The following is a 27132-nucleotide window of genomic DNA, read 5'->3' on the forward strand; positions in this document are numbered from 1 at the left end:
TAGTGGTATCATACCTAACTCTGCAGGCTGACAGGGTGCATTAAATGCACTGCTTTGTGTCACATTACTAGCTGCCCGGCAAAGCCTGTCGGGTGTCACAACCTGATTTTTGGCCCTTTATTTTTCTTTTGATTTTCCGAGGTTTTTGCTTGAGTTTTCTTTTTCCGTGGCTAGGTGGTCTGGAAACTGAAGAAGATGACCTCTTCTTTCCTTCCAGAGTGGCTTGTCATCCTCAACCCTTCCCAAGACCTTGCCATTTTCATCCTAGCCAAACCCCAATATTCTTTTCCTTGGGAATATTCCTTTTCTATTAAATGAATAACCCAATTTGCCCTAGGTTGTGAAGCAACCTATATTTCTATCACTCCTAAAAATCCCAAATAATTCTAATAAATTGTTTGGGTCATATCTTCATCAAACATGGCAACATATTTCATTGGCCATATTCTCCATCATGCTCAAATGATTCATTTCCTATTCTGTCCTAAATGGCACATTGTGAAGCAAGTGCTATTTATCTTTTCCCATTTGACCCCAAACTTTGTGGACATATTTTCATGTCCATATACTTGACCTGTGCCAAAATTCAACTTTATTTTCCTAGCCAATATTCCATAGTGATTTTTCAAAGTTCCTGTCTGAGGGAAGCCTTTGTGAAGGAAGTGCTAGCTAGGGTTATCCAAATGAGTTGCAAATTTTGCATACTCCTTAATGTGCTCATATAAATGCCATCCTCCAATTTGCAACCCTATCTAATCATCTATGTGAGCACATGACCAAATCATTGATTCTGCCCAAATTTTCAGTTAGTGAAGCAAGTATATTTTATCTTGCTCCATTATTGCTGAAACTTTTCCAGGGCCTTTTCCTACCCATATAACCTATCTCTACCAAATTTGAGCATATTTCATCTAGCCATTTTCTCTCAGGATTTTTCCTAAGTTTCTGTCCAGAGATGTGCTGTATGAAGGAAGTACCATTTTGGATTGGCCAAATGGCATGAAATTTTTATGGCACTCTCATATGACCAAATCATCCTTCCATGTTCATTTTCAGCTCAAGTGGTTACTACTAGTGACTGCCACTTCATCATTTTGATTCTGGATCAGTTTATGCATTTGCAAAGCAAGTGTATTAAATACTTGTCCAAATCACACCAAAATGCACAGGATTAGAGTTCTTCCTATCCTAAAGCTTCCAGACAATTTATTTATCCCTTAGCATATATCTGTTGAACACTACATCATGGTTTAGTTTGATACAGTAAACTTCAGAACTCACTTACCATTTAACCACAACATCTTTAACCAATCTACCACCGCAGTTGAAACCTCCCCTGGATGAACTTACCACTAGACAACACGTTCTAGCTTGTTTCCCCCGCTACATGCCAGTGCTCATGGTGACCGTGACAATGGGTGCCTGTGCACGTGCTCTGTGCGCCGTGGCTGCGTCTAGGGCGTCGTTTCTGCTTCGTCCTCTTCCCTCTCGTCATCTTCGCGCGCGTGAGCATGTATGGCGTCTTCACCTCATTGTTGCCACCCCTGGACAGCGCACCCTCCTTCGTCCGCTTCCTCACCGACGCTCGCCGCCGAACGCCCACAGGAGCACAGTGCGCCGACCATCGTCTTCCTCCTCATCCCTTCCTCCCTGCGCTCCCTTGGTCGCCCCTTCCCCGTGAGCTCTCCCTCCTGTTCCCTCTCGTCGCCTAACCCCGAGCTCATGCGCGTGCACACACGTCCGCGGCGCCGGACATGTATCCTCGGCAACGCCAGCTCGGCCTCCTTGCCTCGCGCCTATTTAAGCCCTCCCCCGAGACCCCCGAGCTCACCACCAGCCTCACAACCCTCCTCTTGTCCCGCCCAGCCTCTCCAATGAGCCTCTGGAGCTCTCCTCGACCCCCATGGCCGCCACGAAGCTCGGCTTAAATCCGAGCTATCCAAGCCCCCCCTCCCTCCTGAACTCACCAAAGGACCACCCGGACCCCATAGCTCCTCTCCAGCCTCTCGTTTTCCCGCCGGAGTGCCCCAGGCCGCGACCCCAAGATTCGGCCGCCGCAGCACGCTCTCTGTCTTCGCGAGGCGCCATCGCTCCGTCCCTCCACGGCGCTCGAAGCTTGCTCAGATGGACGCGACGCTCCTCGCCGGTCTCTCCAGTGGCCTCGGCGCGTCCGGAGACTGCCGGAGCTGCCCGGGCCATCGCCGGTGTCGAGGCCCTCCTCTGTTCGGTCGTGCCCGGTCGGGAGGAGGAGGAAGGAGCCAGGAGGAGAGAGATGGATAAGGTGGGTCCCACCTGTAAGCCTCTAAGCCACCCGGCCCCGCCTTGCCACGCTGGATAAGTGGAGGTGTGTTCTTCGGAATACGTCCTCCCAGCTGGAAAGCATGTTTCATTCTGTTTCGGCCTAAAACACGCTTTATGAAAGCGTATTTTCTCTCTGTTTCATCCTGGAATCCGTTTTTCCTCAAGCGAAGACGTATTCTTTAACGTACGCTCTCTGTTTTTCTGTCCGGGCCCAGTTTGTAAAGATTTTTCTTACAGATGGGTCCCTGGCAGACAAACACTCATATCTTTTTGATCCTAACTCCGTTTAAGGTGAATCCAAAGCCAACTTCTTCGTTTCGTCAAGCCCGTTCTATTGGTATCATTTTCACCATGTTTTGACATTCTAAAAATGCCCATTTTGCCCTTGTACTAAATCAGCCCCTCCGAGAGAGAACGTTTTCCGGCGATTCTTTCCGCGAGCTTCTCGCACGCCTTCCCGGTGATTTCTTCTACCCCAGGCAAGCCACAACCACAATTTGCATGATAGCCATGCAGTAGCATTTGTTTTCAACTTGAATCTTTAATAACTGTATGTTTGTTTTGCTACTATTGTCGTTATTTCAGTTATGCTTATGGATCAGTGATTACCGTCACGCTATGTTCTCTTGCACTCTGTTAACATGTTCTACCTGCTAGAATTACTTTCTTATTGCCATGCTTGATAGTAGTACATGTTGGGTCGGTCATGTTCTTCGGTGCATGACTAACGTCGGTTACCGAGTACTCTTGATATGCATTGTTCCTTTGCTGTTAGTTGGTTAAGTGTTTACTCGGTAATGTTATTGATGTGTTCTTACATGGTATTTATTATTGATGATAATGGTCGTGTTATGCTATGAGTAGTGTTGTGCTTGTAATATTCATGCTCGTCATTATGCTATGCTCAGTTGGATATGATTCATGGTTGATATGGTGGATAGTTATGTTGCACCCCGTGCTTATGTTGATATCATGCTCATGCATTGATGATGCATCATCTTATTTTATCATGGCTTAGCATATTGCATTCAAGTTTAACCGGTTTAAATTGAACTTGAACAACTGTTGGCTGAGTCATGGTGCCACCATATCGAGCTGACCAGTGCAACCACGCTTACCTAATGGGAAGGTCCTAACTGGGTCTATTGTTGTGCCTCCCGCCGGTGCCTCCAACGAGGGAAGGTTATGCGCGGGTGCTACCTTGGCCAGGTAGGACGACATAAGCCTTGTGAGCCCGAGTTTGGTTATGTGCACATGTCCCTGTTTGGGACCGTTTATTGTTTTTGCCAGTACGATGGCCGTTGGTGTCTTTGGTAGGCACGGGGCCACCCATGACTTAGCCCAGAGGGGAGTTAGTCGGAGTGGCCGGGAGAGTGTCATGGCAGTAGGACGGTTTTGTCGGAACGCCGTTGGTCCACCCGAATGGGAGTGCGAGGCCATGGGTTCTGTGGTGTGGGTAAAGTGCGCTACCTCTGCAGAGTGTATATTAAATCTATTGATAGCCGCGCCCGCGGATAAGGGCCCAATTTGTAGTTGGTCACACTATGGGTCAACAATAATAATAATAACTTGCTTAATAACAACCTTGGTTCGATGATGAGAAAGAGATTGGTTGTGATCGTGAGATGATCACCGTGGTATCGAGGATACCGAGTTGATGGATATTTGTGGTGTTATGCGAGAGTCAATGGTGAAGATCAAGCTCCTTGTGGTCATGTAATGAATACTATAGTATGGTTAATACCAAGCTTGATTGGATCCTGAGATGATCGTGTGATGTCCGTGTTGGTTATGAGGTAACCCGAACAGAGTAAGTTGGTGCATGATAACGTCATCATGTTGCATGATAGAGTCATCATGTTTATATGTTCATGCCATGCTCGTATTGTTCTAGCTGTATCATGTTGTTCATGCCATGTTGATGTATCACGTTGTTCATGCCATGTTGTTCTAATAATATCATGTTAATCCTTGTTAACCTGTAATTGCCATGTTGTTGTATGTCTCGATTGCCTTGGTTGCTGTGAGCTTGCAAGTACATTCAATGTACTGACCTGGCGTGTCATGCCAGCTTGTAGGTCATGCTGGTTTTGATTGCTTGTTTGTCATGGATCCCTTGTTTGCGAGCTAGGATAAGCGTTCCAGCCAGAGTCCCTGCGGAGTGGAGTTCATCACCATCATCGCTCTTCCGCTGCTAGAGTTATTCCGCTGCATCGCGTGGTTCTGCTGCTTGCATGGAGCAACCGTGGCAGGCGTAGTGTCGTCGTGCCGATGTAATTCCCTTGTACCCAAATAGAGTGTAATAAAGAGCTAATTTGTTCTATGCTAAGCAGTGCCATATTCCAGAAGACTTCTCCTCGATCTCTGGGCTGGAATATGGGGCGTTCTGGTTTCTCTGAGCCGGGGTGGCACACCGGGCTTATCTTGCCAGCTCCGCATCTGTTCTCTTGACACGTCGCTGGACGGGTGTCAATCGTGGGTTTCTTTTGTAGGAGATGGCTGCCATGTGGCGAATGCTGCCACTTAATCACCTTGCGGCTTGACACCGCACTGATTGACGACGTGGGTCGCAGTTGCGCGGTTGGCGGGGTAGTTCAGGCCCCGCGAGCCCCGGCAGGCGCCGCCGGGGAGTCTTGGCTGGTTGCTTCTGGTGGTACCCTGGCCCCTTGCCGGGCTCGCCTGCCCAGCAAGGGAGGCTCTGATACGTCTCCATCATATCTACTTTTCCAAACACTTTTGACCTTGTTTTGGACTCTAACTTGCATGATTTGAATAGAACTAACCCGGACTGACGCTGTTTTCAGCACAATTGCCATGGTGTTATTTTTGTGCAGAAATAGAAGTTCTCAGAATGACCTCAAACTTCACGGAGAATATTATTGGAATATATAAAAAATACTGGCGAAAGAATCAACGTTAGGGGGCCCACACCCTGTCCACGAGGGTGGGGGCGCGCCCCCTGTCTCGTGGGCCCCCTGAGGCTCCACCGACCTCAACTCCAACTCTATATATTCACGTTCGGGGAGAAAAAAAATCAGAGAGAAGGATTCATCGCGTTTTATGATACGGAGCCGCTGCTAAGCCCTAATCTCTCTCGAGAGGGCTGATCTGGAGTCCATACGGGGCTCCAGAGAGGGGAATCCGTTGCCATCATCATCATCATCAACCTTCCTCCATCACCAATTTCATGATGCTCACCGCCGTGCGTGAGTAATTCCATCGTAGGCTTGTTGGACGGTGATGGGTTGGATGAGATTTATCATGTAATTGAGTTAGTTTTGTTAGGGTTTGATCCCTAGTATCCATTATGTTCTGAGATTGATGTTGCTATGACTTTGGTATGCTTAATGCTTGTCACTAGGGCCCGAGTGCCATGATTTCAGATCTGAACATATTATGTTTCCATGAATATATGTGAGTTCTTGATCCTATTTTTCAAGTCAATAGTCACCTACTATGTGTTATGATCCGGTAACCCCAAAGTGACAATAATCGAGACCACTCTCGGTGATGACTATAGTTTGAGGAGTTCATGCATTCACTAAGTGTTAATGCTTTGTTCCGGTACTCTATTAAAAGGAGGCCTTAATATCCCTTAGTTTCCAATAGGACCCCACTGCCATGGGAGGGTAGGACAAAAGATGTCATGCAAGTTCTTTTCCATAAGCACATATGACTATATTCGGAATACATGCCTACATTACATTGATGAACTGGAGCTAGTTCTGTGTCACCCTATGTTATAACTGTTACATGAGGAATCACATCTGACATAATTATCCATCGCCGATCCAATGCCTACGAGCTTTTCATATATTAATCTTTGCTTAGCTACTTTACCGTTGCTATTGTTACAATCACTACAAAACCAATACTATTACTTTTGCCACTGTTACCGTTACATCCATATTACTTTTCTACTAAATACTTTCCTGCAGATATTAAGTCTTTCAGGTGCGGTTGAATTGACAACTCAACTGTTAATACTTGAGAATATTCTTTGGCTCACCTTGTGTTGTATCAATAAATTTGGGTTGAATAGTCTACCCTCGAAAACTATTGCGATCCCCTATAATTGTGGGTTATCAAGACTATTTTCTGGCGCTGTTGCCGGGGAGCATAGCTCTATTCTTTTAGTCACTTGGGATTTATATCTGTTGATCATTATGAAGAACTTGAAAGATGAAAGAACCAAGATTTTTCCCTCAACTATGAGGGGAGGTAAGGACTGCCATATAGCTCTACACTTGATTCACCTTCTGTTTTGAGTAAACTTGCGACATCTACTCCTGCTATTTATTCTGATATGTCGCATGTTATTGATGATGCCACTTCTGCTTTGCATGATACTTATGATGAAACTACTTCTATGTTTGATAATGCTGTGCCATTAGGTGAATTTCTTGATGAACAACTTGCTAGGGTTAGAGAGAATGAAATTATTGAAACTGATAATATTGATGAAAGTGATGATGAAGATTCTCCCCCTAGATATGAATTGCCTATTGTGCCTGAGGGTTATGTTATGGATGAAGAAACTGCTAGAGACTTTTTAGCTTGCAATGATAGATATGATCTTAAGAAACTGTTAGCTAAGCTGAAAGAAAAATCCTTGAATCCTAGAATGAAATATGACCCTGCTTTTGCTACTTCACCTATCTGTATTTCCCATAAGGACTATGATTTCTCTGTCGATCCTGAGTTAATTACTTTGGTTGAATCTGATCCTTTTTATGCCTATGAATTTGAAACTGTTGTGGCACATCTTACTAAATTAAATGATATGGCCACCCTGTTAGCTAATGAGGAGAAAATTCGTCACTACTATATTCTTAAGTTATTTCCGTTCTCATTAAAGGGTGATGCTAAAATATGGTTTAATTCTCTTGATCCTGGTTGTGTGCGTAGTCTGCATGATATGATTTATTACTTCTTTGCTAAATATTTCCCCGCTCATAAGGAACAAGCTACCTTAAGGAAAATATATAATTTTGTGCAAATTGAAGAAGAGAGTCTCCCACAAGCTTGGGGGAGCTTCTCCGATTACTTAATGCTTTGCCTGATCATCCTCTTAAGGAAAATGAAATACTTGATATCTTTTATAATGGACTAACTGATGCTTCTAGAGACCACGTGGATAGTTGTGCTGGTTGTGTTTTAGGGAAAGAACTGTTGATCAAGCTGAATTGCTATTGAATAATATGTTGAGCAATGAAAATGATTGGACACTTCCTGAACCAATTCCTAAGCCAACTCCGAAGAAAAGGGTATTCTATTTCTCAGTCCTGAAGATATGCAAGAGGCAAAGAAATCTATGAAAGAAAAGGGTATTAAAGCTGAAGATGTTAAGAATTTACCACCTATTGAAGAAATACATGGTCTTGACAACCCGACACAGGTAGTAAAGGTAAATTCTCTCTATAGATTTGATAAGGGTGAAAGCCCATATACTAAGTTTGCTAGCCAATGCTTGGATGGGTTTGATAATTTTATGGTTAAATAAAAGACTTCAATGCTTATGTTGGTAGACAATTGAAACATAATGCTTATATGATTGAACACTTGAGTGATTATATGATTATATGTCTAGAGTTAAAGGTGAACTTAAACTTATTAGTAAACATGCTGATATGGTTACCACTCAAGTAGAACAAGTGCTTAAAGCTGAGAATGATTTGCTCAATGAATTAGATAATAAGAAAAATGATAATGCTGTTAGAGTTGTGACTAGAGGGGGTAAAGTGATTTAGGAACCTTTGTATCCTGGGGGGCACTCTAAGAGAATTGAGCAAGATTCTGTGAGAACTAATTTTGATGCACCTAGTTCTTCTAACAAGAAGAAAAAGAAGAATGATAGGACTTTGCATGCTTCTAGTGAACCTGTTGTTGACACACCTGAGAATCCCAATGATATTTCTATTTTCGATGCTGAAACACAATCTGGTAATGAACATGAACCTAGTGATAATGTTAATGATGATGTTCGTGTTGATGCTCAACCTAGCAATAACAATGACGTAGAGATTGAACCTGCTGTTGATCTTGTTAACCCACAATCAAAGAATCAACGTTATGATAAGAGAGACTTCGTTGCTAGGAAGCACGGTAAAGAAAGAGAACCATGGGTTCAGAAACCCATGCCTTTCCTCCTAAACCATCCAAGAAAAAGGATGATGAGGATTTTGAGCGCTTTTCTTAAATGATTAGACCTATCTTTTTGCGTATGCGTTTGACTGATATGCTTAAAATGAATCCTTATGCTAAGTACATGAAAGATATTGTCACAAATAAAAGAAATATACCGGAACCTGAAATTTCCACCATGCTTGCTAATTATACTTTTAAGGGTGGAATACCAAAGAAACGAGGAGATCCAGGAGTACCAACTATACCATGCTCCTTTAAGAGAAACTATGTTAAAACTGCTTTATGTGATCTTGGAGCCGGTGTTAGTGTTATGCCTCTCTCTTTATATCGTAGACTTGATTTGAATAAGTTGACACCTACTGAAATATCTTTGCAAATGGCTGATAAATCAACTGCTATAACTGTCGATATTTGTGAGGATGTGCGTGTTGTGGTTGCAAACGTTCCTATTTTAACGGACTTTATTATTCTTGATATTCCCGAGGACGATAGTATGGCGATTATCCTTGGTAGACCTTTTTTGAATACTGCAGGGGCTGTTATTGATTGCAACAAAGGCAATGTCACTTTTCATGTTAATGGTAATGAGTATACGGTACACTTTCCGAGAAAACAACCTCAAGTCCACATTATCAACTCTATTTGAAAAATTCCAACGATTATTATTGGAGGTTTTGAATTTCCTCTTCCTACAGTCAAGAAAAAATATAATATTCTTATTGTTTGGGAATGTGCATATCCCCATTGAGGTAACCTAGTGTTATTCGAAAATTATCCGGTTTCATGTTATTCGAAAAGAGTTTGTTAACAAGACTTGATCAACCTTGTTAGTGGATTCCTCTTGATGAGCATGAGATGGATGAAGTTAGAAAGCACAACTCTGTGTACCCTCCTCTTACTTTCTGTTATTTAGATTAAATAAAGCAAAAATAGTATTTTCTGTCTGTTTTCTGAATTATCCTTGCAATAAAAAAATACCCCGAAAATAAAATTTCTCCAAATGTCCTGAAAATTTTATATGATTTTTTGTAGAATATTTAAGAATTATTGGCACTGAGAACACACCCGTGGGCCACACCACCTGGCCATAAGAGTTTAGGGCGTGCCCACCCCCCTTGGGCGCACCCCCTACCTCGTGGACCCCACATGGGCCCCTCCACTTATTCTTGCACCCACACACTTCGTCTTCCTCCAGAAAAAATCATCCACCAGCTCAAACCCGAGTTCTAGCTCATCTTGCTGCCATTTTCGATCTCCTTGCTCAAAGTTCCATTCACAAAACTGCTTTGGGGGATTGTTCTTTGGTATGTGACTCCTCCAATGGTCCAATTAGTTTTTGGTCTAGTGCTTTATTTATTGCAAATTTTTGCTCCTTAGGTGACCCTATTCTTGAGCTTGCATGTCAAATTTATGTGGTAAAAAGTAGTTTTAATGCATGATATGGTCACTAGGCACTTGTGGGAGTAGTTTCTATTAATCTTGTTAAGTTTGGTTCACTTTTATTTTGAGTCACTAAAAATTTCAGAAATTTTTTAGAGGAAGAAAAATGTTTAGGAAAATGTACCAAGGTGGTTCCTCAAGGAAGCAAGGCCCAAGGTTCGCGATACATGAGCCAGACAATGAACTACCAAGGGAAGCTCAAGTGCGGCCTTGTGAATGGCCATCAGAGGGGTTCATGGTCCAGGCATGCATCAAGGATGAATTTGACGCGTACGTGCGTAACGCTGATCTTGAGAGCTTCGTGTTAGATAAGTGCCGGCAATACCTCTATCTAACTGGTTCCTTTGTGAGAAGGTTTAAATTGACATCCTCGCGCAATTATCACACTGTTTTATTTGATCTTTATGATAAATTATATACCATGGACCTAGAAGATTTTAATACTGCTTGTAAACTCCCGCACTGGGGCAATGTTAGTGAACCTCGCAAATCTGAATATAATGACTTTCATGCTAGTATTACTGTGGGGGAATCTAGGGAGATTACACAAGCTACCATAGGGAGCATTCATTTCCCTTCGATACATTATTTTTCTCTCTTCATTGGTAGATGCATTAATGGTAAAGACGAGGCTTGTCACATGTGTGTTCTAGATCTCAGTGTCCTCAAGAGTGCGGTATTAGGTGATAAACAATATAACTTGGGGGCTATTGTTGCACGTAGGTTGCATCATAACAGTATAAGTGGAGATTTGTTTGGTGGAATTTATGCAACTCGTGTAGCTAACTATCTTGATATACCCATACATGGAAATGATATTGAGTTGCCTCCTACTTACCTAGATTATAATGCCATGGTTCGCCATCAGTTTGTTGAGAGGAACGATCAGTTCCTCCAGTACTGACTAATCTTTGACAGACGGCGCACCGTCCATGTTGCTCTCCATACTACTTTCTTTGACTTTCAGGCAAAAAGGATATATGTTATAACCAGGGAGGAGGTGAACGAGTACGAGAGGAGGACGGAGGCAGCTCGGCAGGCAGTAGCTGATGCATCTCAGTACGACCCTAGCTACAACTTTGGATACCCACCAGGCCAGCCGTAGTCATAAACCAACTTAGGCCAAAAGCCTAAGAGCATCTCCAACCGTTGGCCCCCAGGAGGTGCTAAAAATCGCCGCCTGGGGGCGTACCGGCGCTAAAATCGGCGTGTGGGCTTTCGGGCCCCCAGCCGCCAGCCCCAGGGTTGCCCCCAGAAGGTGACATTTTTTAATACAAAATAGGAATTCGGCTAAAGTTTGGCGAAAATGACATTTTATAGCATAGTTTTTATTACATAAACAAATTTAATGCCATTCTACGGCGCGAAGAACGCGGTGATCTTGGCGAAGTCGCAGTCGTCGTTGCTAGCCTTCTCCTCCTTGATGCGGACGCCACCCCTGCTGGACCCCTGGCCGGTGTCGCCCTGGCGGACTAATGCAGGTGGTGCACCGTCGTCGCTGTCGTCGTCGAGGACGATGACCCCCTCGTCGCGGGCTCGCCAATGCCGTGCGGTGAGCTCTACATAGGCGCGGCGCTGGCGCTCCATCTCCGTCCGCGCCCACGTCAAGACCGCCGCGTCGTCGAGCACCTCCTTCTCACCGCCAACGATCCCAGGCTTCATCTTCACAGGAGCGAGCCCAGGATCCTTCTTCACGATGGTAAGACCCGGCTCCATATTCGACTTGACGAGTCGGGGAGGAGCCAAGGACGAGGCGCACCCTCTACCTTCGTTGATGATGATGCCGGCCAAGCGGGGTCTCCGCAGCAGGCTCGGCCTTGACGCCGAACACCGCCGGAGAGCCGGAGGAGTGGGAAGAGGATTGGGAGGAGGAGCGGGACGAGGACGACGAGCCGGAGACAAACCTCCTGGGCATCCATTGCCCGGTGCCGCGGCCGGGTATGTGAGCAGCGGGTTGTTGCTGCCCTCGAGGTGCGCGAGAACCTCGCAGAGCATCCAGTCGGGGGCGGCCCACCACAGGCGTCGCTCCCCACTGTTCCACCGGCCCCACCACCGGCGCCCCGTTGGTGGAGGCGAGGCATTTCTCCTGATGGCGCTGGAAGTACGCCGCCCACGCCTCATGGTTGTCGGTGGTGTACTGCAGGGAGGCGCGTTGCTCCTCTGTCAGCGATGATCGAACGCGGTCGACCTCCGACAGGGGGGGGGGGCGGGGACGCCTCCGGCGCTGAGCCTCCATCCGGTCGACCCAGCACGCATGTCTGGAGGCGCCGGGATGTTGGCCTCGAAAAGCAGGTGCGCCTTCCATGCTTGCAGCGAGCGGCTGCCGAAGCCGTTGGCCGCCGCTCCGTCGCCGGGGAATCGCTCGCACATCGTCGCGGCTGGGGCTGGGAGAGAGAGGAGAGGTTCGTCGGCGGCCGAGAGAGAGAGGCAAAGAGCACGACGTCTGTGGCCAGTGGCAAGGGGTTGGGGGAGGGTGACACTTTTTATAGCCGCCGGGGAGGCGTGTCTACGCATGGCGGGGAGTGAGGCATTGCCGCGCCGCCCGTGAAGAGCCGCCCCGTGGTGAGGAATCAATGGAAGGCTGACCGGCGGCAGCGTTGGCATTGATTCCCCGCGGGAAACCGAGGCGTTCTGAGGATGACGAGGCGAGTGTCACTGACTCGGTGGGCCCGCGGCTCTTTCGTGCCAAAACCATTTCGCCCAGCGCCCTCTAGCGCGCCGGGTTTAGCTTGGGTTCGCTGGCGGCAAATTCGGCCCGAGCCGACGAAAATTGGGCTTCTGGGGGCGCGGCTGGGCCGATTTTTGTGCGTCGGCGCAAAAAAATCGCCTGGGGAGGGCGTGTTGGGGGCGCGGCTGGAGATGCTCTAAGCTTGGGGGAGTACGTATCTCTCATCGATATTACATTCATGTTCACACACTCATGCCAATTGTCGGTGCTCATAGTTTTTCTTTGTAATATCCATGCTAGTTTATTTTCTTTTCCAGCATTCTTCTTGTGTGTTTCAAAAACCTTAAGAAAAAACCAAAAAAAATAGTTGTAGCTTTTAGCTAGTTTACTTTTCATGCATGTAGTAGTAGTAATTAAAAGAAAACCCAAAAAGATTTCTCGTTCTTCTTTTGTTTGTTGGGAGCTTTCCTGTGTAAATAGTTTTGTTTCTTTTCTTTGGGTGTCGAGAGGAGAAGACCATGATGAAAATGTTGAGTGGCTATCATATGCATTATTGTTGATCTAACAGAGAGCCCATATTACCTTGTCTTCTCCTGTGTATTGAATGCTTGCAAATTCCAGCTTAGTCCAATGCACGTGTACTATTATTATCCACACCGTTTGGTCGTGCAAGTGATAGGCAATAATGACGATATATGACGAACTGATTGAGATGAGAGAAGCTGGTATGAACTCAACCTTTCTTGTTTTTGTAAATATGATTAGTTCATCGTCCTGATTTAGCCTATTATGAATTAAACATGTTTGCAATGACAATTAGAGATTATAGTTTCTCATGCCATGCGTAATTACCTAGGAGTTTATAATGGTTTACCTTGCGTGCCAACATGCTATTAAAATGGTTGTGATGTGGTATGATAGGGTGGTATCCTCCTTTGAACGATTCGAATGGCTTGACTTGGCACATGTTCACGCATGTAGTTGAAACAAAATCAACATAGCCTCCACGATATTTATGTTCATGGTGAATTATATCCTACTCATGCTTGCACTCAGTGTTGATTAATTTTAATGCATGTTCATGACTATTGTCGCTCTCTAGCTGGTCGCTTCCCAGTCTCTTTCTAGCCTTCACTTGTACTAAGCGGGAATACTGCTTGTGTATCCACTTCCATAAACCCCAAAAGTTATTCCATATGAGTCCACCATACCTTCCTATATGCGGTATCTACCTGCCGTTCCAAGTAAATTTGTATGTGCCAAACTCTAAACCTTCAAATGAAATTCTACTTTGTATGCTCGAATAGCTCATGTATCAACTAGGGATGTCTATATCTTCCATGCTAGGTGGGCTATTCTCAAGAGGAGTGGACTCCGCTCCTCATTCATGAAAAAATGGCTGGTAACCGGGATGCCTAGTCCCATGCTTAAATTAAAATAATTGCAAACAAAACTCCCCCGGGATTGTTGTTAGTTGGAGGCACCCGTTGTTTCGGACAAGCCATGGATTGATGTTTGTTGGTGGTAGGGGGAGTATAAACTTTACCATTCTGTTTGGGAACCGCCTATAATGTGTGTAGCATGGAAGATATCGATATCTCTCGGTTGTTATGTTGACAATGAAAGTATACCACTCAAAATATTATTTATCTCTATTTCAAAATCAAGCTCTAGCACCTCTACCAATCCCTGCTTCCCTCTGAGAAGGGCCTATCTATTTACTTTTATGTTGAGTCATCATCCTCTTATTAAAAAGCACTAGTTGGAGAGTACCGCTGTCATTTGCATATATTACTATTAGTTTACATTGAGTATGACTGGATCTCTTTTACCATGAATTACAATGTTTAGTCAGTCCATGATCTTCAGAGGTGCTCTGCATTTATGTTTTGCGGTCTCAGAGAGGGCTAGCGAGATACCATCTTGTTATATCATATTATGATTGTTTTGAGAAAGTGTTTGTCAGCGTTCTGGGAACGGGGGTCCCCAGACTTGCCTGCCTGCGGCCCACGGTGTGGCTGGGCTAGTAGGTTTGTACGGCCCATCTTCATCGATGAGGTATTCAAGACCCTCGCGAGGGGCCAAGCCTCGCGAGGCGGACGGCACAAGACCTCCTCAGGAGCGGCCTCGCCAGGCAGGCTCACGAGGGGCAGAGAGATCAAGGCAAACCTCGCGAGGTCCTCGTGACGTGAACCATGAAGATTGAGACCAGGCGGGCGCCAGGCGGGCGCCACCGTGCGTAGTGTCCTTGCTTCCTCTTTGGTGCCAAGGGGGCAAGCACAGGAGTGGAGTACCGAGGCATCAAGGAAAGGTTTCCATATTGGTGCAACGAGACCAAGACTAGTAGGACGGCAAGACGGAGGTCACCATGGAGCCCAAGACGGCGTCACCACCAGAGCCTTTTGTAGGCGAAGACTACTTTTGTCAGGATAACCTGTACTAGCTGTCCCCTTTCAAATTTACCGTTGTTGGCTCCCTTCCCGCTCAATATTTGGGGAGAGGACCAGGGCCTATATAAGTAGAACTAGGCACCACATGAAAAGAGAGGAGAAAAGGTAGAACTCATTCCGGGGCATCTCACCCACACAAGTCGCCAAGCACAAGATCACCTCAACCTTAGGAGGTTGTTCTTCCCCTTGTATGGTTCATCATCAGCCCAAGAGGCAATCGACCATCGCCACACTGGAGTAGGGTATTACACCACAACGGTGGCCCGAACCAATATAAATCTTGGTTTCTTTGTCTTGTGAGTTCGTCGAGTTCGTCGGCAAAATCTTAGAGAGCTAGGGCGTGGATCAATAGGGAGAAAACCTTCGCGCGCACCCCGGTGTTCGAACCTCGAGGGTTTTGCCAGAACCCGTGATCCGACATTTCGTGCGCCAGGTAGGGCTGCGCCGAATCTTCCTTCCGTCGCTACGCGCCCCGTTGCTCCGTCGTCTCCATGGCAGACGCCCGTCGTGCTCGTGCTAAGCGCCGGGCTGCCCTCGCCACCCGCGTCGCTCAGACGGCTCCCATCGGCGGGCCACCTCGTTGTTCCCCGTTGCCTACCGCCAACGCCACCACCGGCTCGGCGGGGAATGAGCAGCAAGCATCCTCGTTGCACCCCTCGGTGTAGCGGGACGACCGCACCGCCACTCCATCGCTGACCCTGGTTGGTTCTTCTTCCATTGCATGTCGCCCTCCCATGGACGCAGGTCCGCGCTCCTCATGGCGCATGAGCTCCTACGCTACCGACCGGTCGACAACCTCTACGAGGACTGGCTCGACCGCATCGCCGAGCTTGTCCGCGCTGCAGGGGGCTCCCCTGCGCCGTCCCTCTCTCCGCCTCGCCCTCCGCCAGCTACGAGCGACGTAGCTCACGAAGCGCCTCCACCACCTCTGCCCCAAGATGGCGCCCTGGCACAAAGGTATGCGGCTCCATGACGCGACCCGCCGCGTCCCGCGCCCGCGCGTGAAGAAAGAAGTTGTCAAGAAGTCCCTCAACCGCAAGAAAACACTCCGCCGCTCCTCGTGCTACCGCGCCAGGACCGGGTGCGGCAGCAAGACCGCGTGCCACCTGTAGCTGCAGGGCACGGACCCTATCAAGACCAAGCTCCACCCCCAAGGCGGGCCCTGGTGACCACAGCCGGCTGTCGCGCTTTCACCCCCGAGCCGCCTAGCGTCGCCTGGCCGGGCAAGTTCAAGCCGGATCTTCCTCCTCGCTATGACGGCACCCCCGACCCCGCGGAGTTCTTGTAGCTCTACGAGCTAATCATCAAAGCGGCCAACGGCGACGAGAAAGTCATGGCCAACTGGTTTCCCATGGATCTCAAGGATGGTGCCCGCTCCTGGCTCCTGAACCTGCCACCGGGCTCGATCTCCTCTTGGGACGAGATGCGCAACCGCTTCGTCACTGATTTCCAGGGCACTCGCAACCGCCCACCGGTAGCGGGTGACCTGCGCCGCGTCAGGCAGCAACTAGGAGAGAACCTCCAGAAGTACATCCAGCGCTTTAACAACGTCCGCCTCAAGATCCCCAAGGTGACGGTCGAGGCCATCATCTCTGCATTCTTTGATGGCGTCCGCGATGTCAAGATGAAGGAAGAGCTCGCTATCCACGAGGAGCTGTGCACGTCCCTGGAGTTGTTCAACTTGGCGACCAAGTGCGCAAGAGCTGAGGAGGGGAGCCTCTCCCTCCTCGAGCTCCCAGCCACAGCCCGGAGGAGAAGAAAGCCAAGGCCAAAGGACGTGAAGCGCAAGGGAGCAGCCGTGCTCGCAGCGGAACCAGTCACCAAGCGTGGCAGAGACTAACCAGAGTCATCCAAGAGCAGCCGTCCATTCTGTGCCTTCCACAACCTGAATACCCACAACACCAGCGACTGTCAAGAGCTCAGAGCCATTCGCGAAGGACGCTTCTGTCGACGCCCAGAGTGTGGCGACCGGGGCTACGACCGAGGAGGAGGGCGTGGTGGCGGACGCTGGGACGACTGTGGCCTGCGCCAGCAGTGGCACGACCGGCCTCGTGAGGACCGCTGGCAGGATCAGCCTCCCGAGGGCGCCTGGAGGGATCAGCCTCATGAGGATTGTCCTAAAGGCAACGCCGGACTCCCTCCGCTGCCGCCACCGCCAAGAAGGAATGACGAACACCATCAAGACGAGGGGGCTGGGGGCTTCCAGGAATAACGTGCTATCGCCTACATCTCGGGCAGAGCCCAGGCCCCAGCCTCGCAGCGTATCTTCAAGCAGTTTGCTCGTGAAGTGAATGTAGTCCTCCCCAAGCTCGAAGCCACACGCCCGCTCAGATGGTCCAAGTGCCCCATCACGTTAAACTCGGCGAATCAGCTCAAGTGCGCAGCTACCGCTGGCGCCCTCCCGATGCTTTGCTCCCCAGTCATCAGCAACATGCAAGTTACCAAGACCCTCATCGACGGCGGCGCAGGGCTCAACTTCCTGTCCGTCGACACGTTCGACAACCTCCAAGTGCCATATGACTAGCTTCAGCCTACCAAGCCTTTCTCAAGAGTGATCGGCGGTTCCACCACACCGATAGGGCAGGTCCGCCTCCCTGTCACCTTCGGGGAACGCAAGAACTACCGCACCGAGCTCATCGACTTCGATGTAGCGCACATCCGTCTGCCGTACAATGCCGTCCTCGGGTATCCATCCCTGGCCAAGTTCATGGCGGTGACCCATCATGGCTACAATGTCCTCAAGATGCCGGGAAGCGGCGGAATCATCACGGTCCCATGTGCAGAAAGAGATGCGGTGTGCTCCCTCAAGCCTGCCTTCCAAGCTGTAGCAATCGACGACCCCGACAGCAAGGGCGAGGGCCCTCCTGAGGCCGTCCCCAAGAAGAAGAAGAAGCTGCGCCGTGCAGGACCTCAGGAGGGTGGCGTCATAGCCGGAGCCTCGTCAGGATTAGCGCCCGCTCCCGGGGCGCCTCCCTCCATCGCATAGGGAGGCGTGCCCGGCGCCCTTCTCGGGCAGGGCTCGGGGGCTTTCTTCTGGAAGGCCTCATACCTTGCCCACATCACGAGGGAGGCGCTTGGGCACCACTTGGAGGCGTGCTTCACGGCATGTTTCCCTCAGGAGGGCACAGGGCAAGGATCGCTCACCGTTCAGGAGATCATCACCAAGACCACCCAGGAATTGCAAGATGCAAGGGCTGATAACCCACAAGTATAGGGGATCGCAACAGTTTTCGAGGGTAAAGTATTCAACCCAAATTTATTGATTCGACACAAGGGGAGCCAAAGAATACTCTCAAGTATTAGCAGCTGAGTTGTCAATTCAACCACACCTGGAAACTTAATATCTGCAGCAAAGTGTTTAGTAGCAAAGTAATATGATAGTAGTGGTAACGGTAACAAAAGGTAACAGTAGTAAAAGTAATGTTTTTGGTATTTTGTAGTGATGATAGCAATAGCAATGGGAAAGTAAATAAGCGAAGAACAATATATGGAAAGCTCGTAGGCAATAGATTAGTGATGGAGAATTATGACGGATGCGGTTCATCATATAACAGTCATAACCTAGGGTGACATAGAACTAGCTCCAGTTCATTGATATAATGTAGGCATGTATTCCGAACATAGTCATACGTGCTTATGGAAAAGAACTTGCATGGCATCTTTTGTCCTACCCTCCCGTGGCAGCGGGGTCCTTACAGAAACTAAGGGATATTAAGGCCTCCTTTGAATAGAGAACCAGAACAAAGCATTAACACATAGTGAATACATGAACTCCTCAAACTACGGTCATCACCGATAAGTATCTCGATTATTGTCACTTCGGGGTTAACGGATCATAACACATAATAGGTGACTATAGACTTGCAAGATAGGATCAAGAACACTCATATATTGATGAAAACATAATAGGTTCAGATCTGAAATCATGGCACTCGGGCCCTAGTGACAAGCATTAAGCATAGCAAAGTCATGGCAACATCAATCTCAGAACATAGTGGATACTAGGGATCAAACCCTAACAAAACTAACTCGATTACATGATAGATCCCATCCAACCCATCACCGTCCAGCAAGCCTACGATGGAATTACTCACGCACGGCGGTGAGCATCATGAAATTGGTGATGGAGGATGGTTGATGATGACGATGGCGACGGATTCCCCTCTCCGGAGCCCCGAACGGACTCCAGATCAGCCCTCCTGAGAGGTCTTAGGGCTTGGCGGCGGCTCCGTATCGTAAAACATGATGATTTCTTCTCTTTGATTTTTTTCTCCCCGAGACTCAATATATGGAGTTGGAGTTGGAGTCGGAGACGCAACAGGGGGCCCACGAGGTAGGGGCCGCGCCCTAGGGGGGCAGGCGCCCCCACCCTCATGGCAAGGTGGTGGGCCCCCGGCCTTCATCTTTTGCAGGTATTTTTCTGATTTTCTGAAAAGTGGCTCCGTGAAGTTTTAGGTCATTCCGAGAACGTTTGCTCCTGCACATAAATAACACCATGGTAGTTCTGCTGAAAACATCGCCAGTCCGGGTTAGTTCCATTCAAATCATGCAACTTAGAGTCCAAAACAAGGGCAAAAGTGTTTGGAAAAGTAGATACGTTGGAGATGTATCACCTCCCCCAAGCTTAAGCCTTTGCTTGTCCTCAAGCAATTCAGTTGACAAACTGAAAGTGATAAAGAAAAACTTATACAAACTCTGTTTGCTCTTGTTGTTGTAAATATGTAAAGCCAGCATTCAAGTTTTCAGCAAATATTATAACTAACCACATTTGCAATAACACTCAGGTCTCAAGTTTACTCGTATCAATAGCATGATCAACTAGCGAGCCATAATAATAAATCTCGGATGACAACACTTTCTCAAAACAACCATAATATGATATAACAAGGTGGTATCTCGCTAGCCCTTTCTGAGACCACAAAACATAAATGCAGAGCACCTTTAAAGACCAAGGACTGACTAGACATTGTAATTCATGGTAAAAGAGATCCAGTCAAGTCATACTCAATGTAAACTAACAGTAATGAATGCAAATGACAGTGGTGCTCTCCAACTGGTGCTTTTTAATAAGAGGTTGATGACTCATCAAAATTAAATAGATAGGCCCTTCGTAGAGGGAAGCAGGGATTTGTAGAGGTGCCAGAGCTCGGTTTTGAAATAGAGGTGAATAATATTTTGAGCGGTATACTTTGTTTGTCAACATAACAACCAAGAGATGGCGATATCTTCAATGCTACACACATTATTGGCGGTTCCCAAATAGAATGGTAAAGTTTATACTCTCCCTTCCACCAACAAGCATCAATCCATGGCTTGATCGAAACAACGAGTGCCTCCAACTAACAAGAGTCCCAGGGGGAGTTTTGTTTGCAATTATTTTGATTTAGTTTGCATAAAGCATGGGACTGGGCATCCCAGTGAACAGCCATTTATCTCGTGAGTGAGGAGCGGAGTCCACTCCTCTTGAGAATAACCCGCCTAACATGGAAGATACAGACAACCCTAGTTGATACATGAGCTATTGGGGCATACAAAACAGGATATTTATTTGAAGGTTTAAAGTTTGGCACATACAAATTTACTTGGAACAGCAGGTAGATACCGTATATAGGTAGGTATAGTGGACTCATGTGGAATAACTTTGGGGTTTATGGAGTTTGGATGCACAAGCAGTATTCCTGCTTAGTACAAGTGAAGGCTAGCAAAAGACTGGGAAGCGACCAGCTAGAGAGCGACAACAATCATGAGCATGCATTAAAATTAATCAACACCGAATGCAAGCATGAGTAGGATATAATCCACCATGAACATAAATATCGTGAAGGCTATGTTGATTTTGTTTCAACTACATGCGTGAACATGTGCCAAGTCAAGTCACTTAAATTATTCAGAGGAGGATACCACCCTATCATACCACATCATAACTATCTCAATAGCATGTTGGCACGCAAGGTAAACCATTATAACTCATAGCTAATCAAGCATGGCACAAGAAAATATGATCTCTAGTTGTCATTGCAATCAACAAAGCACTCAAAATCCTCATCATCCTTTTTCTTGGATGGTTTGGGAGGAAAAGGCATGGGTTTCTGAACCCAAGGCTCTCTTTCTTTACCATGTTTCCTAGCAACGAAGTCTTTCTTATCATTACGTTGATTCTTTGATTGTGGGTTATCAAGATCAACAGTAGGTTCAATTTCTACATCATTATCATTACTATGTTGAGCATCATCATGAACATTATCATTAACATTATCATTAACATTATCATTAACATTATCACTAGTCTCAGGTTCATTACCAGATTGTGTTTCAGCATCAGAAATAGAAATATCATTTGGATTCTCAGGTGTTTCAACAATAGGATCACTATAAGCATGCAAAGTCCTATCGTTTTTCTTTTTCTTCTTTTTAGAAGAACTAGGTACATCTATATTATTTCTCTGAGAATCTTGCTCAATTCTCTTAGGATGGCCTTCAGGATACAAAGGTTCCTGAGTCATTCTACCAATTCTAGTAGCCACTCTAACAACATTATCATTATATTTACTATTCAATTCATTGAGCAAATCATTTTGAGCTTTAAGTACTTGTTCGACTTGAGTGGTAACCATAGAAGCATGTTTACTAATAAGTTTAAGTTCACCTTTAACATTAGCCATATAATCACCCAAGTGTTCAAGCATATTTGAATTGTATTTCAATTGTCTACCAAAATAAGTATTAAAGTCTTCTTGCTTAGCCATAAATTTATCAAACTCATCTAAGCATGGGCTAGCAATTTTAGTAAATGGGATTTCAGCTTTATCATCTCTATAGAGAGAATTTACCTTTACTACATGTGTCGGGTTATCAAGGCCATGAGTTTCTTCAATAGGTAATGGATTAAGATTATATGTTTCTTCAACTGGCGGTAAATTAAGACCATGTATTTCTTCAATAGGAGGTAAATTCTTAACATTTTCAGCCTTAATACCCTTTTCTTTCATAGATTTCTTTGCCTCTTGCATATCTTCAGGACTGAGAAATAGAATACCCCTCTTCTTTGGAGTTCGTTTAGGAATAGGCTCAGGAATTGGCTCTGGAGGTGTCCAATTATTTTCATTTGTCAACATATTGTTCAATAAAATTTCAGCTTCATCCGGTGTTCTTTCCCTGAAAACAGAACCAGCACAACTATCCAGGTAATCTCTGGAGGCATGGGTTAGTCCATTATAAAAGATATCAAGTATTTAATTTTTCTTAAGAGGATGATCCGGCAAAGCATTAAGTAATTGGAGAAGCCTCCCCCAAGCTTGTGGGAGACTCTCTTCTTCAATTTGCACAAAATTATATATATCCCTTAAAGCAGCTTGTTTCTTATGAGCAGGGAAATATTTAGCAGAGAAGTAATAAATCATATCCTGGGGACTACGCACACAACCATGATCAAGAGAATTAAACCATATCTTAGCATCACCCTTTAATGAGAACGGAAATATTTTGAGGATATAAAAGTAGCGAGTTCTCTTATCTTTAGTGAACAGGGTGGCTATATCATTCAACTTAGTAAGATGTGCCACAATAGTTTCAGATTCATAACCATGAAAAGGATCAGATTCAACCAAAGTAATTATATCAGGATCAACAGAGAATTCATAATCCTTATCGGTAACACAGATAGGTGAAGTAGCAAAAGCAGGGTCAGGTTTCATTCTAGCACTTAGAGATTGCTTACTCCATTTAGCTAATAACCTTTTTAGTTCATTTCTATTTTCGCAAGCTAAGATAGCGAAAGAAGCTTCTTGATCAAAAACATAACCCTTAGGAATAACAAGTGATTCTTCATCATCACTTTCATCAGTATCATCAGATTCAATATTTTCAATTTCTCTAGCCCTAGCAATTTGTTCATCAAGAAAATCACCAAGTGGCACAGTAGTATCAGGCATAGAGGTAGTTTCATCATAAGTATCATGCATAGCAGAAGTGGCATCATCAATAACACGCGACATATCAGAACGAATAGTAGAAGCAGGTGTAGGTGTCGCAAACTTACTCATAACAGAAGGTGAATCAAGTGCAGAGCTAGATGGCAGTTCCTTACCCCCCTCATAGTTGAGGGATAGATCTTGGTTTTTGGATCTCTCAAGTTCTTCATAATGATAAGCAGATATGTATCCCAAGTGACTCAAAGAATAGAGCTATGCTCCCCGGCAACGGCGCCCGAAAATAGTCTTGATAACCCACAAGTATAGGGGATCGCAACAGTTTTCGAGGGTAAAGTATTAAACCCAAATTTATTGATTCGACACAAGGGGAGCCAAAGAATACTCTCAAGTATTAGCAGCTGAGTTGTCAATTCAACCACACCTGGAAACTTACTATCTGCAGCAAAGTGTTTAGTAGCAAAGTAATATGATAGTAGTGGTAACGGTAACAAAAGGTAACAGTAATAAAAGTAATGTTTTTGGTATTTTGTAGTGATGATAGCAATAGCAACGGGAAAGTAAATAAGCGAAGAACAATATATGGAAAGCTCATAGGCAATGGATCAGTGATGGAGAATTATGCCGGATGCGGTTCATCATGTAACAGTCATAACCTAGGGTGACACAGAACTAGCTCCAGTTCATTGATATAATGTAGGCATGTATTCCGAACATAGTCATACGTGCTTATGGAAAAGAACTTGCATGACATCTTTTGTCCTACCCTGTCGTGGCAATGGGGTCCTTACGGAAACTAAGGGATATTAAGGCCTCCTTTGAATAGAGAACCGGAACAAAGCATTAACACATAGTGAATACATGAACTCCTCAAACTACGGTCATCACCGGTAAGTATCCCGATTATTGTCACTTCGGGTTAACGGATCATAACACATAATAGGTGACTATAGACTTGCAAGATAGGATCAAGGAACTCATATATTGATGAAAACATAATAGGTTCAGATCTGAAATCATGGCACTCGGGCCCTAGTGACAAGCATTAAGCATAGCAAAGTCATGGCAACATCAATCTCAGAACATAGGTGGATACTAGGGATCAAACCCTAACAAAACTAACTCGATTACATGATAGATCCCATCCAACCCATCACCGTCCAGCAAGCCTACGATGGAATTACTCACGCACGGCAGTGAGCATCATGAAATTGGTGATGGGGATGGTTGATGATGACGATGGATTCCCCTCTCTGGAGCCCCGAATGGACTCCAGATCAGCCCTCCCGAGAGGTTTTAGGGCTTGGCGGCGGCTCCGTATCGTAAAACGCGATGATTTCTTCTCTCTGATTTTTTTCTCCCCGAGACTCAATATATGGAGTTGGAGTTGGAGTCGGAGACGCAATAGGGGGCCCACGAGGTAGGGGGCGCGCCCCCACCCTTGTGACAAGGTGGTGGGCCCCTGGCCTTCATCTTTGCAGGTATTTTTCTTATTTTATGAAAAGTGGCTTCGTGAACTTTTAGGTCATTCCGAGAACGTTTGCTCCTGCACATAAATAACACCATGGTAGTTCTGCTGAAAACAGCGTCAGTCCGGGTTAGTTCCATTCAAATCATGAAAGTTAGAGTCCAAAACAAGGGAAAAAGTGTTTGCAAAAGTAGATACGTTGGAGACGTATCAAGGGCCATGCGCGGCTACCGCTGCTCACGAGGCGCAGCTTCCCATCCAGGCGAGGATGCCAGGCTGTGCGTCTGCATCGATGTTCCAGGGCTCAACAGGGGCGCTTCTCAGGAGCTTTTCTGGCCTTCGCACGTGGGACGCTGCGAGGGCCCACCGCACAGCTACATTTGCATGCCCTTCGGCCTGCCGAGCATGTCATCTGCCTACCAGCGCAACTTGCGGCGCATCCTAGCGGCTCAGGAGGCCAGGCACCACGCCGTCCTGATGGAGATGGAGACGCTCCTCAAGGAACCACCTGAGCCCCCAGAGCCTCCTGAGGCTCAGGGGCCCGGTGGCTCGTGAGGAGCAACCGCTTTGCTGCACACCTTCAGCTGCCCCAACTCTCCTTCGTCAACATAACCAGGTGACATTTTCCAGGTTCATTAGCTTGGAGCGCCCCTCGGGGTGCATCATTCCCAGGCCGCGTGGGTCCGTCCCTGTGGCATGTATCCCTTTTTATGTCTTTAGCTTACCTTGTTGGGAGCGCCCCTCGGGCTACATCATCCCTAAGCCGCTCAGGCTTGACCCAGTGGCACGTATCTCCCATGCACTTACTTAAGCCTTCTACTCTCATGTTTAATCTACCTATGATTACTACCTGCTCAATTGTCGCCTCCCATGGGGCCTCCTCACGGCGGCACGGTGCTGATGCACGGGTCCATCCCTGGCACGTTGAAAAACCTGAGTGGTCGAGCTCTGGCTCGCGGCACGCCCCGCGCACTTCACCTCACCGGGCCCTCAGTGCCTTCACCCCCTCGTGGAGCAACCAGTGGCAGGCTGGTAACCATAACGGCATATTGTGTTCTTCCTTGTGCTGGCTCACAGGAATCTCACGAGAATAACACCAGGCGGCACCGCGAGCTCCCACCTCTTCCAAGTAATCCGCTTGCACGTTAAAAGGGGGGCTCCTGAGCATCGCGACTCAGGAGCTTTTACTGGCTCTCCAGCCCTCACCCCCTGGCCTTGACCACGACACGCGACCTGGCATACCAGCGATGGCTGAGCTCGCTTGAGGGCCGGGACCTGAGGATGTAGAGCACAAAGGAGAGCATAGGAAAGGGGAAGGCCCGGATGGGCGTGACCTAGCTACGCTGCGGATGTTCGCGCACAGGTATGGTGCATCACGAAGAATCGACCCCGGACCGCCAAGATAAGTCACGAGCTCAGATCAACTAATCGTTGGAACCTAGGGGACACGCTCGCCGCAGCCCTATTGTGGCAACGTCGCCTCCCTTTCTTATCTTACCACGGCTGCTTGAGCGCTAAAGGGGACCCCTTGAGCATCGCGCCTCAGGAGCTCTTACTGGACCTCGGGCCGCTCACCTCCTGGCCTTGACCACGTCACGTGACCTGGCATACCAGCGACGGCTAAAGCTTGCCTGGGGACCGGGACCTGTCAGCGTAGAGCAACAAGCTGTCGCGAGATTAGAAACGGAAGACCGAGCCTAAACAGGACTTGCGCTCACAACGCTTCCATAATTGGGATAATATCGACAAAATACATTACAGACTCTTTACACGCCCCCACGGGGCACTTCTCGATTCCTCGCAGGGAACAAAAGACAAGAACCTAGGAGAATCCTATCTACACACCCCCGCGTGACCTCGCCCCAGCCACGGGTCATGAAGATCTTTCCGGTGGAGACTGCTTCAACCTCTGTTCCGGTCGCCGGAGCGTCACAGTCGGCATGCTGCAACCAGAGTTCAAGAGGCCCCCTGGGCGGCATCATGTCAGAGAAGAAGTGCGGGAAGCAGATCCAGGAGCTTGGGGGCATCGCCGTACACATCACGAGCTCGTGTAAGAAGTCTGCGGCATGGACTACAGGAGCGACGGCACTCGTCGCCGCAGCGCATCGACCATGGCCGTGGTGTGTGCGCCGATGCTCGTTGCTCCTTCCTCCCGAGCCCCCAGGTTGGGCATGCAAGGGCAGTGGATACCCAGGAGGAGGCCGCTCACACCAAGGCCTCGTCACCAATTGTATCGCCGCAGCGTCTCGACGGTGGACCAACCTCTTCTTTGGCGGAAGCAGCGCTGGCATGTCGAGGGGAATCTTTCCCTTCTCGTCAGCTCAGAACCTTCGGATCGGCACCATTGGAGTCGATGGTGGAGCAGAGGAGGAAGAAGCAGGCGGAATGGGAAGAAGTGGGGGACGGGGGCTCCGCCTCCTTCCTCATTTATAGCAGGAGAAGGCCAACCAGCGCCCCCCACGATCACAGGTAATGCTGGTTTTCCTTGCATATCGCAGGGACTTGTCAAGACGGGCAGTTGCCGAGGCAGCATGGGGAAGCGGAAACGCCCACGTCCAATCAACCGCCACACATCAACCGAGGCTGCAAGCTTTTGGGGCCTGCGGTGCTCCGCGCTTGACCTTTGGCTTCGCCTCGAAGCCAAGCCCGAGCGCGCCTCAGGGCCAGGGGCTACTGCCGGCGTTCTGGGAACAGGGGTCCCCAGACTTGCCTGCCTGCGGCCCACGGCGT

General features: G+C 47.4%; 1 protein-coding gene across 2 annotated transcripts; it reads left to right on the plus strand.

Moving 5' to 3' along the window:
* Window positions 1–1188: 1188 nt before the first annotated feature.
* Window positions 1189–4621, plus strand: LOC125552541. Of its 2 annotated transcripts, none has more exons than XR_007303666.1 (2): window positions 1189–2281; window positions 2701–4420. XR_007303666.1 is itself a non-coding variant. In XM_048716143.1 (2 exons), the coding sequence occupies exons 1-2, from the start codon at window positions 1904–1906 to the stop codon at window positions 4595–4597; spliced, it is 543 nt and encodes a 180-aa protein (XP_048572100.1). In that variant the 5' UTR covers window positions 1328–1903; the 3' UTR covers window positions 4598–4621. The 2 variants fall into 2 exon arrangements, 1 of the variants encoding a protein (XP_048572100.1); XM_048716143.1 differs by lacking the exon at window positions 2701–4420 and adding an exon at window positions 4433–4621 and having other exon boundaries at window positions 1328–2281.
* The last annotated feature ends 22511 nt before the right edge of the window (window positions 4622–27132 follow it).

This window comes from Triticum urartu, chromosome 4 (assembly GCF_003073215.2).
Source record: "Triticum urartu cultivar G1812 chromosome 4, Tu2.1, whole genome shotgun sequence".
NCBI lineage: Eukaryota > Viridiplantae > Streptophyta > Magnoliopsida > Poales > Poaceae > Triticum > Triticum urartu.